Here is a 21,269-nt window from a genome sequence, read left to right on the forward strand (position 1 = left end):
AGCTTAGTAAGTTGAAGGAATTGCAGAGAGACTATTATGGTTGCAGTGGATGGATGGGATGGGGAGAAGCAGAGAGAGTGGTGGACGTTGAGATCGGCAGAGGCTCTAATAAAGGGTTTGGATTTTATTTTGATCTGGGATGCTTTTGGAGAGTTTAGAGCAGAGGAGTAACTGAGGCTCAAAAACTTAAACTTTTCTTTTGGAATGTGAAGTTAATACCCAAACCGTTTCCAGTAATTCTTTCATTTCCATACATTTGGGTAAAGTGGAAAAAGTCTGTGTTTCTTGCAATCATGCTGTGAGTAACATGCCCCTAGCTTAGAAGTTAGAGAGTTGCAGCAAGTTACTGAGGAAGGGAAGAGCTGGTATTTATAGGTAGAAGGGATAGAAGACCAATAGAGAACTTTTGGAGGCAATACTTGTTTAGCATTTTATAGAATTCAATTATATTTTTCTGACTTAGAGTTAGACATAAATCTTTATAAACTTGAGTGTTGTGAGAATGCCTTCCTTTCTTTAATTTCTACAAAAATTTATATCTGAAAATGTTAGAGTATAAAACTTTGCCTTAACCTTAAGTTCCTAGTAGTAATCAAACCAGCAGATGTTTTACTCACCAAATGAGACTCTGATGTGTTCTTCGGTTAAATGCATATGATGACATTGAAATTGATGAAGACTCAGACAATCTGAACATCAAGGGGAGTTTCACTTTCTTTGCTAGTATTCTGAAATTTTGGAAAGTCAAGATATTAATGATGAAAATGAAAGGGGAGAATATAATTGCAGAGGTAGATTGTCCAGAGTTCTTGGACAGTAGGTAGATTGACATTTGGAAAATACTTCATTGTACTGGTTCATGAAAAGCATATATTTCCTGTTGATTCATAATGATTTGGGAGATATTTTAGTTGTTTCTTTGAGAGCTTATGAACTTTTTTATTTCTTATGTGAGAAACAAAAATAATGAGTTGTTCTTCCTTTTCTCTTTTCCTTACTGTCTTCAATTCTTCTTAGTCATGGAATGGATAAATTTGGCAAAGCTTGTAGCAGAGTTTCGGTTTTAAGAAAAGGTGATGGCTGAAGTTCACTGAGCAGAATTCTCATGCGCACCTTATAATGGTGGCATCCCTTAGAAATGATAATGTGGTTTTGAAACTACTTAGTGGTTGTCAGGGCTGGGGGAAGAGGATGGGGAGGAGAGTTGACTACAAGAGAGCATGGTGTCACATTTGCGTTATCATTATATGGTGTTAAATGTATCCATAGTATGCGTTTAAGATTCCTTCAGTGTCTTCTCATGGCTTGTTAGCTCATTTCTTTTTGTCTCTGAATAACATTCCATTGAATGGATGTGCCACAGTTGATTTATTCACTCATCTGCTGAAGAATGACGTCTTAGATGCTTTTGAGTTTTGGCAGAAAGTATGATAAAGCTGCTGTAAACATCAATTTGTAGTTTTTTTGTGTGGATGTAAGTTTTCAACTCATTTGAGTAAATATAAGGAATGGATTGCTCAATCATATGGTAACAATATGTTTAGTTTTGTTAGAAACTGCCAAACTGTCTTCCAGAGTGCCTTGTACCATTTTGGATTTCCATCAACAGTGAATGAGAGAGTTCCTTTTGCTTTATGTCTTCACCAGCATTTGGTTTGGGTCAGTGTTCTGGATTTTGGCCATTGTGATAAGGCATGCAGTGGTATCTCATTGTTGTTTTCATTTGCAATTGCTTAATCACACAGTGATGTTGAGCATCTTCTCATATTCTTATTTGTCATCCTGTATCTTTGGTGAAGTGTCTGTTTAGATGTTTTGCTTATTTTTAAATTGGGCTCTTTTCTTTTCTTTCTTTCTTTCTTTTTTCTTTTTCTTTTTGAAACGGAATCTCATTCTGTTGCCTAGGCTGGAGTGCACTGGTGTGATCTCTGCTCACTGCAATCTCAGCCTCTTAGGTTCAAGTGATACTCCTGCCTTAGCCTCCTGAGTAGTTGGGATTACAGGCATGCACCACTATGCCCGGCTAATTTTTTTTGTATTTTTAGTAGAGATGGGGTTTCACCATGTTGCTCAGGCTGGTATCCACCTGCGCCTGGCCTCTTTTTTTTTTTTTTTTTTTTGAGGTGGAGTCTCACTCTGTCACCCAGGCTGGAGTACAATGACACCATCTCAGCTCACCGCAACCTCCACCTCCTGGGTTCAAGTGATTCTCCTGCCTCAACCTGCTGAGTAGCTGGGATTACAGGCGCATGCCACCATGCCTGGCTAATTTTTGTATTTTTAGTAGAGATGGGGTTTCACCATGTTGGTCAGGCTGGTCTCAAACTCCTAACCTCATGATCTGCCCACCTCAGCCTCCCAAAGTGCTGGGATTACAAGTGTGAGCCACTGCACCTGGCCGGGCTGTTTATTTTCTTGTTGAGTTTTAAGAGTTCTTTGTGTATTTTGGATAACATTCCTTTATCAGATAGGTGTTTTGTAAATATTTTCTCCCAGTTTGTGGCTTGTCATTTTATTTTCTTAACAATTGCCTTTCACAGAGGAGTTTTTAATTTTAATGAAGCTCTGTGTATCAATTATTTCTTCCATGGATCATGCTTTTGGTGTTGTAGTTAAAAAGTCATTGCTGTACTCAAGATTACTTAGATTTTCTCCTATGTTATCTTGTTGGAGTTTTGTAGTTTTGCATTTTACGTTAAGGTCTATGATCCATTTTGAGTTTATTTTTGTGACTAGAGTAATATCTGTGCATAGATTCATTTTTTTGCATATGGATGTCCAGTTGTTCCAGCACCATTTGTTGAAAACTCTTTTTTGTCCATTTTACTACTTTTGCTCCTTTGTCAAATATCAGTTGATTGTATTTATGTGGGTCTATTTCTGGATTCTCTATTAAGTTCTCTAGTTGCCTAATCTTTCACCAATATCATACTGTCTTGATTACTTTAGCTTTATAGTGTTCTCATTGCTTTTGAGGAGAGGCTCTTTGAAGAGACTTACTCTGCCATACCTCTTGATGTCATTTTCTGTTATGTTTCTTAAAATACTGTAAAATGTCACATTGGTAAGTTATCATCATTTTTCAAAAAGGAGAAACTGAGACGCAAGGTATAAAATGAGTTCATGAAATTTATTTTTTCAGCTATTGTTCTAAATAGGAGCAAGGCTCATCTCTTTTGTTGTTTGTTATGTTTTCAGGTGAAAAAAGTTGATTTTTTTCATAGCTTTGTTATTTTAAAAGTTAATATGTGGGACAAACTGTCAGTGATAACCTCTCAATTAATTTAGCTATCATCAGCAATCTCTTCTTTATCTTCCTTCTTTAAAGGAACTCTTGGCTTCCTCTCCTACCCATTGGAACTGCTTCCTTTTAAACCCAAATAAAGAAACTATAGCAAAGCTCTGAAAATAATACATTGAAATTGAGAAAAGTTGGCAGTAAAATTTTCTTTCTCTGAAAATTGTTTTTTATTGTATAATTGAAACTTTTATTAGTATTGCTGAATGTGAATGCTGAAAGGAAATAAAGAAAGAAGGTGATCTGCACTAGCAAGGATGTTGACTTTAGCAGCTGGAAGGCAAATAAGTGAGAGTAGTGTAGTATACTGCATGGGAGATTGGATGAGACCGTGAAACAGAAAGTCTGGGCTATACTCCCTATCTGCCTTGAAAAAAGTCATACAATTTTAGCATTTCTCCGCCCCAACACCTTTATGTAGGAATTTTTGTGCTTTTGAATTACATGTCCTCTGAGGTCTTTTCTAATTGCATTTTACTCAGTTGAAAGGGCTTGTTATGCCTTGTAATGAAAATTAGAAATGTTTTATTCACCCTATGACTGTTCCTTTTGGAGTAAGCTACTATGACAACTCTAGATCCTAATAAAGCCACAATGGGTGATTTAAGGAAAGATGTGCATTTATCTGTTTTTTTCAAAAAATACTATTGTGTCTCTTACTGAACATGACATTGTGATTTTAATATCCTCTTGTGCTTTGTTTTAGGTTGGTACAGAGGAGTTTCAACAAAGAAGCCAAATGTGAAGGTAATGAAAAGTTTATTGTTACCTTTTCTAATGTAGGAAGGAAATACCTTGTACGTTTGTTTGGTATAACAACTCTTAGTGGTTCATCTTTTAATCTTTTACAATAGCCACAATGATTCTTTCCTTTACAAAACTGCAGAAAACTCTTCTCTGTCTCAGCATATTAAAATGTTTCTTCTAAAAGGACAGGAAATGCAAATATGGTCATAGCTCCAAAGCTTATCTTGGAAAAGCCTATTCAGGCTTTTAAATATTTTTTCCTTAAGGTATTTGACAAAAAGTAAATTGACTTATTCACAGGCCTAGTCCTGTGGAACCATATAATTAGATGAATTGTTTTTAAAATGCACAATGGAAAATATTTTCAAATAATCCAATTAGATATTTCTCTAATCATAATTTATTGAAATATGAATTTAAGCAAGGTATTAGTATAGAATACTAATTTTATGTACTAGATTTTATATTTATTACAATTAATATTGATGAAACAAAATATAGTTTAATTAGCAGTTATAATGCAGTTAGAAATAATCTTTCCCAGTAATGTATTTGCAAACACTTCTTTCTGCATATGTTTTCATGTAATTAATATTATCAGTTTTTCTTGTATGTTTCTGTAGCTTAATATTTGATGCAGTATGCTTTTCTTTGTATAGAAAAATACCAAAATTATCACGTTTTCATTCAAAAAGAAAATTGTTTAGAGTTCTAATAATCAGTTTTGCCAGTAGAATCATTCAGTTTGATTAATTTTAAGGTAATGATTATAAGGAAACAATATCTTTATATTTTAATGCCTCCTAGCTGTGGTTTCTCATTCTTGGCACTGTTGACATTTTGGGCCAGGTAATTCTTTATTGTGGGAGACAGTCTTGTGCAATGTGAGATGTTTAGCAGAGTATGTGGCTTCTACCTACTAGATGCCAGCAACCCTCTGTCCCTTAGTATGACAGCAAAAGAGGACTTCAGACATTGCTGAATTTGTCTTGGGGACAAAATGACCCCTGGTTGAGAAGCACTGCTTATAGGTAATTTTTGTTATATTTCTATTTTGAAATACATTCATGAATGCTTCTGTGGGAATAGTTTCTACTTGTGGTTTATTTTTTAAATTTTGATTTAAAATTGTTGAAAAGTTAGAACTGGAATAAATGAGGAATCTTAAAAATGAATATTTGTAATTTGTGATATTGCATGCTATTGATTTATTTTTAGTAATATTTGTGATCTTGGCTACCTCCCACTACCTTATTTCCAGTACTAGTGTTTGGGGATCAGTGTGTAGACTGTGCTTATTAAAATTATTGTATGTTTGTGATTAAAGTATCAGATTGATGCAAAGTTTGTGGCTTGAAAACATTATTGAGACAGGAATGATGATACCCTTAAAATATTAAACATAACTGTTTTGATTATATCTTCCTGTGCAACAAAGTACTCCAAAATTTAGTGAATTAAACTGATAAACATTTTATCTCTCATGCTTTTGTGGCTTGACTGGGTCAGCTGCGTAGCTAGTTATTCTGGGATGTATGAGGTTACCTGTGGCAACAGTCAGCTGTGGGGTCAGTGTCCAAGACATTCTGGTAGGAATGTCCAAGATAGTTTACTCATATGTCTGGCATCTTGGCAGGGTTGGCTGGAAGACTGTCTTCAGCTAGACCACCAAGATAACCAGGCGTCTCTGTGTAGTCTTAGGGTTTCCCTGTTTCCATGTGGCTTCACGTGGTTTCTCCAGCAAGTAATTAGAGTTTTATTTTAGAGTTAAGGAAAAGTACTTGGAACCTCATACTTAAGTTCTTAATTGTCTTTCTTAGTTTTTGGACTCTGTGGGTGAGGCCATTTTGTGATTACTCTTAGCAGTGTTTTGGGAAGCTAAACAAAATGAGGAACCTAACTCACACTACTCCAAAGAATGTTAGAGCTCTTTTTATCTGCTCAGACTCCTTTAATTTTATTACTTTGGGGGCTAATGTATTCAGAGATTGCATATTTTGGTAATATCTCTATTCTAGAATCTTAGGTTATTATAGCATTTATTAGCAACATGTATCTATATATCTCTTAATAGCTTGTATTTGTATTCTTAAACTTAAAAAAATATGGAAAGACAGTATTAGTAACTGAATTTCATCCTGTGTCAGTGATATTTTATGGAACCAGTTATTTAGTGTTTGTAAAATACAATCATTTAGGGATACCACATAATTAAAATAATACAAAAATAAATGCATTTCTATATATTCTTTATTTGTGCTAATGTTGTGGTCCTACTATACTTGATCTTAACCAAAAGGCTAAGAAATGATCTTATTTCAGTCATAATAAGTAAAATTTTCTATAGGTTTTTCATAGCTATTAGTGGTTAAAGGAAAAAATAAACATGACTTATTAAAGTTTGTCTTTAGTCATGTATGATTTATACTAATAAGTAAAACACAAAATAGCTCAAATAAAATAATATCTGAACTAGACAGTGAATATAGTTATTTATTTATTTATTTGTGAGTGAATGAATGAGATTGAGTCTCTCTGTCATCCAGGCTGGAGTCCAATGGCATGATTATAGCTCACTATATTCTTGAACTCCTGGGCTCAGGCTACCGTCCTCCCTCAGCCTCCTGAGTAGCTGGGACTACTGGTGCATAGCACCATACCCAGCTAATTTTTTTTTCCCACTTTTTGTAGAGACGGGGTGTCTGTATGTGCCCAGGCTGGTCTCGAACTCTGGAGCTCAATCGATGCTTCTGCCTCAGCTTCCCAAAGTGCTGGGATTACAGACGTGAGCCACTGTGCCTGGCCAGCACTTAGATATATTAGTAAATGATGAAACAGTTCTTCCTATAAAAGTTTTTAAAAATTTGCAAAGCTTAATCTTTTTGTTGCCTATATTATTTTATAGTAAAACATTTAGAAGGAAAAACTGGGGTGATTATAAAATACCCTTTCTGTTATGACTGCATATTAAAATTTTACAGTTAAAGAGAAGCATGATAGGCAAGAAGTATAACTAAATTTTATGCTAGATGATTTTCAGAATGATAGTTTATTGTCTTTTCATTTTTTGAGGACTTTGTTTTTGTTTTTCTGCATACACTTCTACAGTAGAACTTACTTTAGTTTTATAATTTTAGAGACCAAAGCAAGGTTTTGAGACATAGTGTTCTGTTCCACTGCTGAAATGCCATGATACGTATTTGTTAGAGTCATCAAAATATTGACTTTCTGACCAGGCACAGTAGCTCTCGCCTATAATCCCAGCACCTTGGGAGGCCCAGGCAGGTGGATCACTTGAGGCTAGGAGTTCGAGATCAGCCTGGCCAACAGGGAGAAACGCTGTCTCTACTAAAAGTACAAAAATTAGCCTGGCTTGGTGGTGCACTCCTGTAATCCCAGCTCCTTGGGAGGCTGAGGCAGGAGAATCACTTGAACTCGGGAAGTGGGGGTTGCAGTGAGCTGAGATCTCGTGGACAACAAGGGAAGACTGTCTCAAAAACAAACAAAAACAAAAACAACAACAACAAAAAAAAAACAAACAAAAAAACTTGAGTATACATGAAGAATTAAAGAATAAGAAATACAATTGAGAAAAAAGGACAACAGATATTGATTTTAATTTTGTGCTTTTTATAAAATATATGCTCAAGAGGAATAATGAAATTCAGTGCAGTTTATGTTTACTTCCATTTTGTGATTTCAGGATCAGCTTTTATACAATAATTGTGAACAGGATGTGTAGTATTCTGTGAGATAGGAACAGGGCCTTATGGAATGTTTTGCACAACAAAAAAGTTGCAAGACATGTTCGTGGAATAGTAAATGTTTTAAGCTGGGTAAGGCATAGTGCAGGGGAAAGTGATGGATGGTAAGGCAAGAAAGGTAGATTGGACCTATATATTTAGAGTCATATGCCAAAGAAATCTAAGGAGTTTATGCTTTGGCAACAGGGAATCTGTCATTCAACAGGGATGTAGCTTCATTACTGTCATACAATATAACTAGAAGATAGGGTTTATCAGAAAAACAAAAGGTAAATATTGAAGGTGTTTACCATCAAGAGAATCGCTTGAACTCAGGAGGCAGAGATTCAAGCGATTGAACCTCCTTGAATATTTAAGGTAAATATTGAAGTATTTATGGATAATTTCTGAAATTTTCTCTAAAATACTATAATGGGTAAAATGTGTGTAGATTGATGAGTCAAGATTGGCAAAATGTTAATAATTGTTGAAGCTGAGTGATGGATTTGTGGAGATTCCTTATACTGTTGTCTAATTTTGTCTGTATTTGAAATGGGTATTATGTTATTACTTATCTCATGGAATTGTAATGAGGAATCAAAGAGTTGATATGAAGCCTTTATTGCAGTGCCTAGCACATAAGAACATGATAATTCTTTTGCACATCATCTTTTACTATTAAAGAATAGCACTGCAAATGAGACTGCAAAGACTGCTAACTTGGAGGACAGAGAAAGAGGAACTGGCAAAAAAAGACTAATGGAGGTCATAGTTGGCCAAGGAGAACATTTTTTAAAAACAGGGGCAATTAATGGTTTCAGGTACTGTGGAGTAGCATGAGTACTGAATAATGGCATATAGTGGTACTCACAGCTATGAATTATTACAGTGAAAGAATAGAAAGAAAAATCAGCAAAGGGGAAAAGGTGTTGGGGCAACAGTCTGTGATGAATTATCTTTTGATGTGGTGTTGGATTCAGGTTACCAGTATTTTGTTGAGGATTTTGGTCTGTGTTCAGGGATATTGGCCTATAGTTTTCTCTTTTTGTTGTGTCCTTGAAAGAATTTGGTTCTAGGGTGATATTAGTTTAGTAGAATGAGTTAAGGAAGGGTCCCTCTTCGTTGATGTTTTGAAATAATTTCAGTAAGATTGGTGGCAGCTCTTCTTTGTACATCTAATAGAATTTGGCTGTGAATCTGTCTGGTCCAGGACTTGCTTAGGTTGGTAGGTTTTTTATTACTGATTCAGTTTTTGAACTTGATATTGGTCTGTTCAGGGTTTCAATTTCTTCCTCATTCAATCTTGGAAGCTTGTGTGTTTCCAGGAATTTATCCATTTCCTCTAGATTTTCTAGTTTCCAGTTTCCTGTATGTCTTCCATATGTTCCTAATGGTGTTTGAGGATCTATCGTATTTCTGTGGGATTGGCTATAATGTCACCTTTGTCATTTCTGTTTGTACATATTTGGATCTTTTCTTTTTTTTCTTTCTTATTCTACCTGGCAGTCCATCAGTCTTGTTGATTCTTTGTGTGGATTTTGGGGTCTCCATTTTGTTCAGTTCTGCTCTGACTGTAGTTATTTGTTTTCTTCTGCTATCTTTGGGGTTACTTTCTTCTTGTTTTTCTAGTTCCTTCAGGTGTAATTGCTAATTTTTTTCCCTGACTTTTTGAGGTAGGTGTTTAGCGTTATAAACTTGCCTATTAACTCTGCTTTTGCTTCATCCCAGAGGTTTTGGTATGTTGTGTCTGTTCTCATTTATTTTAAATAATTTTTTGATTTCTGCCTTAATTTTGTTGTTTATCCAACAGGCATGCAGGAGCAAGTTTTTAAATTTCCATGTAATTAGTGGTTTTGAGCAATCTTCTTGGTATTGATTCCTGTTTTATTCCATTGTTACCTAAGAGAATAGTTGGTAACTAGAAAAAAATGACTTCCATTTTTTTAAATTTATTGAAACTTGCTTTATGGTTGAGCGTGTGGTCAATCTTGGAATATGTTCTGATTCCATTGACTTCTGTAGATGAGAAGAATATGAGAATATCCTGTGGTTGATGGGTGGAGTGTTCTCTACCTGTCTGTTAGATCTGACTAGTCAAGTGTTGAATTTAAATCCAGATGTTCTTTGTTAGTTTTCTGTCTCAGTGATCTAATGCTGTCAGTGGGATATTGAAATCCCCCACTATGGCTGAGTGCAGTGGCTTATGTCTATAATTCTAGCACTCTGGGAGGCTGAGGTGGGCAGATCATTTGTGGCCAGGAGTTCAAGACTAGCCTGGCCAACATGGTAAAACCCCATCTCTAGTAAAAACACAAAAATCAACTGGGCATGGTAGTGCATACCTGTAGTCCTAATTACTCAGGAGGCTGAGGCAGGAGAATTGCTTGAACCCAGAGGCAGAGGTTGCAGTGAGCCGAGATTGTGCCACTGCACTCCAGCCTGGGTGACAGAACGAGACTGCATTTCAAAAAAAAAAAAAAAAAAAAAAAAAAAAGCCTGACGGTTATTTTGAGGTTGTCTAAGTCTTTTCATAGGTCTAGAGGTACTTATTTTAGGAATCTGTGTGTTCCAATATTGGGTGCATATGTATTTAGGATAGTTAAGTCTTGTTGAATTCAACTCTTCATCATTATATCATTCTCTTCTTTGTCCTTTTTTAAATTGTTGTTGGTTTAAAGTCTGTTTTATCTGATATAAGAATAGTAACCCCTGATCTTTTTTGTTTTTTTATTTGCATAGTAGATCTGTCTTCAGCCCTTTACCTTGAGCCTATGGGTGTTGTCACATCTGAGATGGATCTCCTGAAGATGGCAGACAGATGGGTCTCTTTGTTGTTGTTGTTCAACTTGCTACTCTTTCCTAATTGAGTGTTTAGACTATTTACATTCAACATTTATACTGATATGTGATGTTTTGATCCTATCGTGAAGTTGTTAGCTGGCTGCTTTTTAGTTTCTAATGTGTAGTTGCTTTATAGGCTATGTACTTAAGTATGGTTGTGTGACAGCAGGTATCGTTCTTTTTGTTTCCATGTTTAGAACTCTTAAGATCTCCTGTAAGCCTGGACTAGTGGTAACAAATTTCCTTAGTGATTGCTTGTCTGGGAGAGATTTTGGTTCCCCTTTGCTAATGAAGCTTAGTTGACAGGATATGAAATTCTTGGTTGGAATTTCTTTTCTTTAAGAATGCCTAAAATAGGCCCCCAATCTCTCCTGTTCGTAAGTTTTCTGTTGAGAAGTCCACTGTTATCTTGATGGGGTTCTTCATTGCATGTGGTCTGATGTTTTTCTCTAGCTTCCTTCCAGATTTTTTCTTTAGCACTGCCCTTGTTCAGTCTTGTGGACTATATGCCTTGGTGATTTTCATTTTGTATTGCACCTCACAGGTGTTCCCTGGAATTCTTGTGTCTAGATGTCTTCCTCGCTAGTAAGATTAGGGAAATTTTCTTTATTTCCTCAAATGTGTTTTCCAGCTTGTTTACCTTTTCTCCTTCTTTCTCAGGAATGCCAGTAATTGATAGATTTGGTTGCTTTACATAATCCCATATTTGTTGAAGACTTTGTTCATATTTAAAAAGTTCTTTTTTCTTTATTTTTGTCTGGATAAGCTCAAAAAACTTTTTTTTTTTTCTTTCTTGAGACGGGGTCTTTTTCTGTCATCCAGGCTAAACTACAGTGGTGTGATGGTTCACTGCAACTTTGACCTCTCAAGCTCAAGCGGCCCTTCTACTTTAGGCTCCTGAGAAGCTGGGACCACAGGCACATGCCATCATGCCTGGCTAATTTTAAAATTTTTTGTACAGACAGAGTCTTGCCACATTGCTAGAGCTGGTCTTGAATTCCTGGGCTCAAGCAGTCTTCCTTCCTCAGCCTCCCAAAGTGCTGGGATTACAGGTGGGAGCCACCATGCCTGGCCAAGAAACGTGTGTGTATATATATCTCATATATATATATATATATATATTTGCTTTATTTATTTACTTATTATTTTGAGACAGGGTCTCTCTCTGTCACCCAGGTTGGAGTGCGGTGGCATGATCACAGTTCACTGTAGCCTTGACCTCCTAGGCCTTAGTGATCTCCCACCTCAATGTCCTGAGTAGCTGGAACTACAGGCACATGCCACCATGCCTGGGATACAGTAATTAAGCAGGCACAGGAATTGATAAAAAATATCAATGAAGACTAGAGTATTCAAAATCAGAATAAATGCTATTGAGAAAATCAGATACACTTTTGGAAAACGTAAAAATTAGATGCCTTTCTCACAACTTGCAGAAAAACAAATTCCAGAAAGATACAATTAAAAGCATACTTTTCAGCTGGGCACGGTGACTCATGCCTGTAATCTCAGCACTTTGGGAGTCCAAAGTAGTGGGATCACTTGAGCACAGGACTTTGAGACCAGCCTGGGCAACATAGCGAAACCTCATCTTTAAAAAACTAATATTTAAGCTCTGACATTCTTTCTTCTGCTTGGTTCAGTCTACCAATAAAGCTTTCAATTGTATTTTGAAATTCTTTGAGTTTTGAATTCTAGAAGCTCTGACTGATTTCCTTTTAAGATGTTTATCTCTTCAGTCATTGTGTGGATTGCTTTAGAAGATTCTTTGTATCGGCTGGGCGCAGTGGCTCACGCGTGTAGTCCCAGCACTTTGGGAGGCCGAGGCAGGCGGATCACCTGAGCTCAGGAGTTTGAGACCAGCTGGCCAACATGGCGAAACCCGTCTCTACTGAAAATACAAAAATTATCCGGGCATGGTGGCACGCGCCTGTAGTCCCAGCCACTAGGAAGGCTAAGGCACGAGGATCGCTTGAATCCAGGAGGTGGAGATTGCAGTGAGCCAAGATTGTGTCACTGCACTCCAGCCTGGGCGACAGAGTGAGATTCTGTCTCCAAAAAAAAAAAAAAAAGTTTTTTTGTGTTGATTTTAAACCTCATTTTGGATCTTGTTGAGCTTCCTTACAGTCCGTGCTTTGAATTCTTTATCTGTCATTTCTGAGTCTCCATTTTGGTTAGGAACCATTGTTGGAGAGGTTGTGCAATTCTTTGATGGTGTCATTATATTCATATTTTTCATGGTGCCAGAATTCTTGCCCTGGTTCTTTCTCATCTGGAGACACTGGCACTTCTAATTTTAAAAATTATTTTTGTGTGAATAGGATTTTTTCTTTTTCTTTCTTTCCCTATGATATTGTTTTGTTTATTTGTTTTCTCTCTCTCCTTCTCCTTAGGATGTGCAATAGTAGAGAATGCTGGGTAGGGACTTTGGCTTTGCTTCTGTAGCCCTATGCACACACTTTGGCAGGTTTTATATTCAGCTGTGCAGTTCAACCTACAAGCCAATAGATGGCACTTATAGGTAAAAGCCACCTGTGGCCAATGGGACTGAATATGTACTTGGTCCTTGTTTACTGGCAGAAGTCTCTGTTGCTTCAGGCAGTGGACTGATTCATGAAATATACAGTGGTCTGAGCTCCCTGCTCAGCCCCAGGGAAGTGGGGGCCATGATGGGCAGGGTGGACCATGCAGGTCTGCCTGTAGGTCCTCTAGTGCTGACACAAGCACCAGCACTGAGGGAGAATATAGTAGGTGGCCATCAAGCACTCAGAGAGTGCCTAGGTGTGGAGATGGGAAACCTCCTTGCCCCCAAATTCTCTGCATATGAATGGTGGGATTGAGGGTGGCCTAAATTCCTAATTCAGGAGATTGGGTACTCTAGATGCCTGGAGATCTGCCTGGGCATGTAGTGGGGAAGGGCCCCTTTGCACCAGGATTTATGTACAAGAGGGGTGGGGCAACTAGGCTGCCGAACAAGGCAAGCAGGTGCTCTGAATGCTTGGAGATCTGCTTGGGTATAGCAGAGAGGGCTTCCCTGCACCAGGATCTCTGCGCAGTAAGGGTGGGGCAGCTCAGGCGGCTGATCCAGATGAACTAGAACTCCAAATGCCTGGAGATCTACCTGGGCGTGGAGTGGAGAGGGTCTTGCTGCACCATGGTCAATGACCATAAAGGATGGGATGGCACAGGCTGCTGGTCTAGGCAAGCAGATGCCCCATATGCCTGAATTTCTGCCTGGGGGTGGAATGGAGAGGACCCTGCTGCATCTTGATCTCAGGGAAGCAGGCTGGGGCATCCAGCAATGGCACATGCAGACTGGTTCCAGGTCACCAAGCTGGCCCTGGCTGCCAGTCTCATTGCCCTGGAGAAACCGCAGTTGTAGCAATTCTCCCACCACAGGCTTGTGACAGGGTAAATCACACTTCAAGCACCTACTGTTAATGTGCTTTCCACAGTTCTGGCTGTGGAGGCCTCTACCCTGCTTCAGAACAGGTACTCCCATCTCTGGTTCAACACTAAAATGCCTATATGGTCATGCTGCCAGGTTGCCAAAGAATGGCTTTGTATACACCTGGATTAAAAATGACATTCTGCTCTTGGGCCGCGGCCTGGAAAACTGTATGCATCTTTTCCTGGTGTCTTTTTCTCACAGTATCTCCAAGCCTCTCCCCAATTTAACTCCAGTGCTTGGGAGAAGCAGAGTACTTTCCCTTGGCCTGACTTGCTTAGATCCCCAGTGGAAAGGTAAGTTACAGAGGGAGATTCTCTGCCTCTTGCACGTACTAGGGCTTCACTCACTTTTATCAGCTGGACACTGTCACAGGAGTTGTTTGCTAGTATTTTCCTCCCTGGGATCTGAGGTTTCTTCACAATTCTGGTGGATTTGTATTTTCCTTAAAGAGAGTTGATCTTTATGCATGATCTTGCTGTTTCCAAATGGCTAAGGCATGCTAATAGCCTCCAGTCTGCCAATTTCTGAATTCTTCATTCTAAATACTAGTCCTTCTTTCAATATACGTAGCCTGTGTTTTTGTTTTCTTAATGTTGTGTTTTGAGGAGTAGATATTAACTTGAAGGAAGTCCAATTTGTCATTTTAAACTTTTTGTTTATTATCAAGGTTTCTTATGTTTTGTCTTTATTATGGTTGTCTAACTTCTCATCTGGTTTTGGTCAGTTTATATTTTAAGAAATCTGTCCACTTTACATTTTTGAATTTGTTTTAGTTAATCATACTGTTATTTTTTAATGCATGTGAGGTATTTAATGATAATCCTCATTTATTTCAGATTTTAGGAATTTTTGTCCTTTCTTTTTCTTGATCAAGTCTAACTAGGTTTTTGTTGCATTTGTCAATGTTTTCAAAAATCAACTTTTAACTTTCTGATTTTTTTTCTGTTATTTAACATATATCTGCTCTTATCCTATTCATTTTACTGACTTAGGATTTATTCACTTTTATTTTTAAAAGATACTTTTATTGGATATACAATTCTAGGTGAAAATTTAAACACATCAATTTATTGTCTCCTGGCTTTACACTATTTCTTTTTTGAAAATTGATATAGTTGTACATATTTATGGGATACATGTGATGTTTTGGTACTTGCATACAATGTGTAATGATCAAAACCAGGGTAATTGGGATATATCCATCATCTCAAACATTCATATTTCCTTTCTGTTGGAAACATTACAGTTTTTCTCTTCTGGCTGTTTTGAAATATACAATAAATTATGAACTGTAGTTTCCCTACTGTACTATCGCACAGTAGAACTTATTCCTTTTAACTGTATTTTAGTACCTATTAATCAATTTCTCTTCATTGTCTTCTCCCCCTTCCCTTCCAGCTTCTGGTAACCATCATTCTACTCTCTCTCTTCATGAGATCCACTTATTTAACTCCCACATAAGAGTAAGAACATATGGTATTTTTCTTTTTTTTTTTTTTTTAAATTTATTTATTATTATTATACTTTAAGTTGTAGGGTACATGTGCATAAGGTGCAGGTTTGTTACATATGTATACTTGTGCCATGTTGGTGTGCTGCACCCATCAACTTGTCATTTACATCAGGTATAACTCCCAATGCAATCCCTCCCCCCTCCCCCTTCCCATGACAGGCCCCTGTGTGTGATGTTCCCCTTCCTGAGTCCAAGTGATCTCATTGTTCAGTTCCCACCTATGAGTGAGAACATGCGGTGTTTGGTTTTCTGTTCTTGTGATAGATTGCTAAGAATGATGGTTTCCAGCTGCATCCATGTCCCTACAAAGGACACGAACTCATCCTTTTTGATGGCTGCATAGTATTCCATGGTGTATATGTGCCACATTTTCTTAATCCAATCTGTCACTGATGGACATTTGGGTTGATTCCAAGTCTTTGCTATTGTGAATAGTGCTGCAATAAACATACGAGTGCATGTGTCTTTATAGCAGCATAATTTATAATCCTTTGGGTATATACCCAGTAATGGGATGGCTGGGTCATATGGTACATCTAGTTCTAGATCCTTGAGGAATCGCCATACTGTTTTCCATAATGGTTGAACTAGTTTACAATCCCACCAACAGTGTAAAAGTGTTCCTATTTCTCCACATCCTCTCCAGCACCTGTTGTTTCCTGACTTTTTAATGATCGCCATTGACTGTTTTTTTCTTTAAAATTATGGATTTAGAGGGATACATGTGCAGGTTGTTACATGGGTATATTGTGTAATGAGGGATGGGGTTTGCGCTTCTAGCAAACCCATCATCCAAATAATGAACATAGTACCCAAGAGGTAGTTTTTCAATTTTTGCCTCTCTCCCTCCTTCCCACTTCTTGGAGTCCCCAGTGTCCACTGTTTTCCATCTTTATGTTACGTGTACTCATTGATTAGCTCCTACTTATAAGTGAGAACTTGTGGTATTTGTTTTTCTGTTTCTGTGTTATTTCATTTCAGATAATGGCCTCAGCTGCATCCATGTTGCTGCAAAGAACATGATTTCATTCTGTTTTATGGCAGCCTGGTATTTCCTGTTTTATATATAACCACATTTTCTTTATCCAGTCTACTGTTGATGGACACTTGGGTTGATTCCATGACTTTGCTATTGTGATTAGTTCTGTGATAGACATATGTGTGCAGTTACCTTTTCCATAAAACAGTTACTTTTCCTTTAGGTAGGTACCCAGTAGTGGGATTGCTGGGTTGAATGGTAGTTCTATTTTTATTTTTTTTTTTGAGAAGTCTCCAAATTGCTTTCCACAGGGGCTGAACTAATTTACATTCCCATCAAAAGTTTGTAAGTGTTCCCCTTTCTCTGCATCCTTGAGAACATCTGTTATTATTTGACTTTTTAATAATAGCCATTCTGACTGGTATGAGGTGGTATCTCTTTGTGGTTTTAATTTGCTTTTCCCTGATGAATAGTGATATTGAGCATTTTTTTCATGTATGTTGGCTGCTTTTGTGTCTTCTTTTGAGACTTGTCTATTCATGTCCTCTGCTCACTTTTTAATGGGGATATTTGTAATTTTCTTGTTGATTTAATAAGTTCCTTATAGATTCTAGATAGTAGTCCTTTGTCAGATGCATAGTTTGCAAATATTCTCTCCCACTCTGTAGATTGTGTGTTGACTCTTGATTGCTTCTTTTGTTGTGTAGAAGCTATTTAGTTTAATTAAACCCCTTTGTCTATTTTTGTTTTTTTTTTTCATATTTGCTTTCGAAATCTTAGTTATAATTATTCGCCTAGGCTAGTGTGTAGAAGTTGTTTCTTTTTTCTTTTTTTTTTTTTGAGACGGAGTCTCGCTCTGTCGCCCAGGCTGGTGTGCAGTGGCGCCATCTCTGCTCTCACTGCAAGCTCCGCCTCCCAGGTTCACGCCATTCTCCTGCCTCAGCCTCCCGAGTAGCTGGGACTACAGGCGCCCGCCACCACGCCCGGCTAATTTTTTGTATTTTTAGTAGAGACGGGGTTTCACTGTGTTAGCCAGGATGGTCTCGATCTCCTGACCTTGTGATCCACCTGCCTCGGCCTCCCAAAGTGCTGGGATTACAGGCGTGAGTCACTGCGCCCGGCCGAAGTTGTTTCTTTTACTTCCCTCCCTTCCCCTCCCCTTCTCTCCCCTCCCCTCCCTTCATCTTTTTTTTTTTTTTTTTTATTTTGGTCATCCAGGCTGGAGTACAGTATTGCGATCATAGCTCGTTGAAGCCTTGAACTCCTGGGTTCAAGTGATCCTTCTGCCTCAGCTTTCAAAAGAGTTGCTTGAACTACAGATGAGCAGCATCACCCCAGCTGTTTTTTTTTTTCCCCCTCATTTCACTATGTTGCCCAGGCTGGTCTTGAGCTCCCAACCTCAAACAGTCCTCTTTGTTTTGGCCTCCCAGTGTGCTGAGATTACAGATGTGAGTCACTGTGCTGGGCTTTTCCTATGTTTTCTTCTAGGATTGCTGTAGTTTCAGGTCTTACATTTAAGTTGTTAGTCCATGTTGAGTTAACTTTTGTAAATGATGAGAGAGATCTATTCAGTATCATTCTTCTGCATAGGGCTAGCTAGTTTTCCTAGCACCATTTATTGAATAGGGTGTTCTCTCCCCGTTGTTTACTTTTCTCAACTTTGTCAAAGATCAGTTAATTGTAGGTATGTGGCTTTATTTCTGGGTTTTCTGTGTTTCATTAATGTATGTGTCTGTTTTTGTACCATTACCATGCTGTTTCATTACTATAGCCTTGTAGTATGGTTTGAAGTCAGGTAATGTGATGCTCCTGGGTTTGTTCTTTTTGCTTTGGATTACTTTGGCTATTCAGGTGCTTTTTTGGTTTTAAAAATAATTTTTCAATTATTTTTTCTAATTCTGTGTAAAATGATACTGGTAATTTGATAGTAATTGTGCTGAATCTGTAGATTATTTTGGGTGGCATGGTCATTTTAGTGATACAGATCTTTGAATTAGCATTGAATGTTTTTCCATTTGTTTGTGTCATCTATGATTACTTTCATTAGTGTTTTATAGTTCTCCTTGTAGAGATCCATCATCTTCTTGGTTAAATGTATTCCTAGGTATTTTATTTTATTTTATTTTATTTTATTTTATTTTATTTTATTTTATTTTATTTTATTTATTTTTGTGGCAGTTGTAAATGGGATTGAGTTCTTGATTTGGTTCTCAACTTGAATGCTATTGGAGTATAGACGTGACATTGTTTTTTGTACGTTGATTTTTGTATCCTGAAACTTTACTGAAGTAATTTATCAGGACTAGGAGACTTCTGGAGGAATCTTTAGAATTTTTTAGGGATAGGGTCACGTAATAAGTGAACAGGTAATTTGACTTCCTCTTTTCCTTTTTGGATACCTTTTATTATTTATTTATTTATTTTTTCCTTTCAACTTTTAAGTCCAGGGATACATGTGCAGGATGTGGAGGTTTTTTACATAGCTAAACATGTGCCATGGTGGTTGGCTGCACGGATCATTCCATTACCTACGTATTAAGCCGAGCATCCATTAGCTATTCTTCTGATGCTCTCCCTCCCCTTACCCGCCCTCCCGCCGACAGTCCTCAGTGTGTGTTGTTTCCCCTATGTGTCCATGTGTCCTTATCATTCATCTCCCACTTTTAAGTGAGAACATACAGTGTTTGATTTTCTGTTCCTGTGTTAATTTGCTGAAGATAACGGCTTTCAACTCCATCCATGTCCCTGCAAAGGACGTGATCTCATTCCTTTTTATGGCTGTATAGTATTCCACGGTGTGTATGTATCACATTTTAAAAAATCCAGTCTGTCACTAATGGGCATTTAGGTTGATTCCATGTCTTTGCTATTGTGAATAGTGCTGCAGCGAACATGTGTGGTTGTATTTTTATAATAGAATGATTTATATTACTTTGGGTATATACCCAGTAATGGGATTGCTGGGTCAAATAGTATTTCTGCTCTGGGTCTTTGAGGAATCACCACACTGTCTTCCACAATGGTTAAACTGATTTACACTCCCACTAACAGTGTAAAAATGTTACCTTTTCTCCTCAACCTTGCCAGCATCTGTTGTTTTTTGATTTTTTAATAATAGCCATTTTGACTGGCATCAGATGGTATCTCATTGTGCTTTGGATCTGCATTTCTCTAGTGATCAGTGATGTTGGGCTTTTTTTTTTTTCTTCATATGTTTGTTGACCACATGTATGTCTTCTTTTGAGAAGTTTTTGTTCATGTTGTTTGCCTACTTTTTAATGTTTTTTTTTTCTTGTAAATTTGTTTAATTTCCATGTGAACTCTGAATATTAGACCTTTTTTCAGATGGATAGATTACAAAAATTCTGTAGGTTGTTTATTCTGATGATAGTTTCTTTTGCTGTGATGGCCTTTTTTTTCTTTCTCTCACCTGGTTGCTTTAGCTAAAAATTCCAGTAGTATGTTGAATAGAGTGGTGTCGGGGGACATTCTTACCTTGTTCCAGTTCTTAGGAGGCATGCTTTCAACTTTTGCCTATTATGATGTTGGCTGTGGGTTTGTCATCTATGGCTCTTATTATTTTGAGGTATGTTTCTGTGATGCCTAGATTGTTGAGGGTTTTTATCATGAGGGATGTTGAATTTTATTGAATGATTTTTCTGCATCTATTTGAGATGATCATATGTTTTCTAAAAAAAATTTATGTGGTAAACCACATTTATTGATTTGCATATGTTTAATCATCTTTACATCATAGGAATCAAACCCTTTTGATAGTGATGAATTATCTTTTGATGCACTGCTGGATTCAGTTTACTAGTATTTTGTTGAAGATTTTTCCATCTATGTTTATCAGGGATATTGGCCTATAGTTTTCTATTTTTGTTGTGTCCTTGCCAGCTTTTTGTTCTAGGATGATAATGGTTTAGTAGAAGAGTTAGGGAGGAGTTCCTCCTCCTTGATATTTTGGAATAGTTTTAGTAAGATTGGTGGCAGCTCTTCTTTGTACGTCTGGTAGAATTCGGCTGTGAATCTGCCTGGTCCAGGGCTTTTTTTGCTTGGTAGGTTTTTTATTACTGATTCAATTTTTAAACTTGATACTGGTCTGTTCAGGACTTCAGCTTCTTCCTGATGCAATCTTGGGAGATTCTTTTCAGGATTTATTTATTTCCTCTAGTTTGTGCACAGAAACTAAAGATCTTCTGCACAGTAAAAGAAACTACTGTCAGAGTGAACAGGCAAGCTACAGAATGGGAGAACATTTTGCAATCTACCCATCTGACAACGGGCTAATATCCAGAATCTACAAATAACTTAAACAAATTTACAAGAAAAAAACAACCCCATCAAAAAGTGGGCAAAGTATATGAACAGACACTTCTCGAAAGAAGACATTTATGCAGCCAACAGACACATGAAAAAATGCTCATCATCACTGGCCATCAGAGAAATGCAAATCAAAACCACAATGAGATACCATCTCGCACCAGTTAGAATGGCGATCATTAAAAAGTCAGGAAACAACAGATGCTGGAGAGGATGTGGAGAAATAGGAACACTTTTACACTGTTGGTGGGAGTGTAAATTAGTTCAACCATTGTGGAAGACAGTGTGGCGATTATTCAAGGATCTAGAACTAGAAATACCATTTGACCCAGTAATCCCGTTACTGGGTGTACACCCAAAGGATTATAAAT

General features: G+C 37.4%; 1 protein-coding gene across 2 annotated transcripts in view; it reads left to right on the forward strand.

The window, feature by feature from the left end:
* DOCK3 (dedicator of cytokinesis 3) overlaps positions 1–21,269 on the forward strand; it is a 698,449-nt gene that overhangs the window by 135,084 nt on the left and 542,096 nt on the right. For both annotated transcript variants that reach the window (XM_077992951.1, XM_015130827.3), the window contains exon 3: positions 4,005–4,045. In XM_077992951.1, coding sequence (XP_077849077.1) covers positions 4,005–4,045 — 41 coding nt within the window. The remainder of the gene's footprint in view (positions 1–4,004; positions 4,046–21,269) is intronic.

The sequence above is a fragment of the Macaca mulatta genome, chromosome 2 (genome assembly GCF_049350105.2).
Source record: "Macaca mulatta isolate MMU2019108-1 chromosome 2, T2T-MMU8v2.0, whole genome shotgun sequence".
NCBI classification, from domain to species: domain Eukaryota; kingdom Metazoa; phylum Chordata; class Mammalia; order Primates; family Cercopithecidae; genus Macaca; species Macaca mulatta.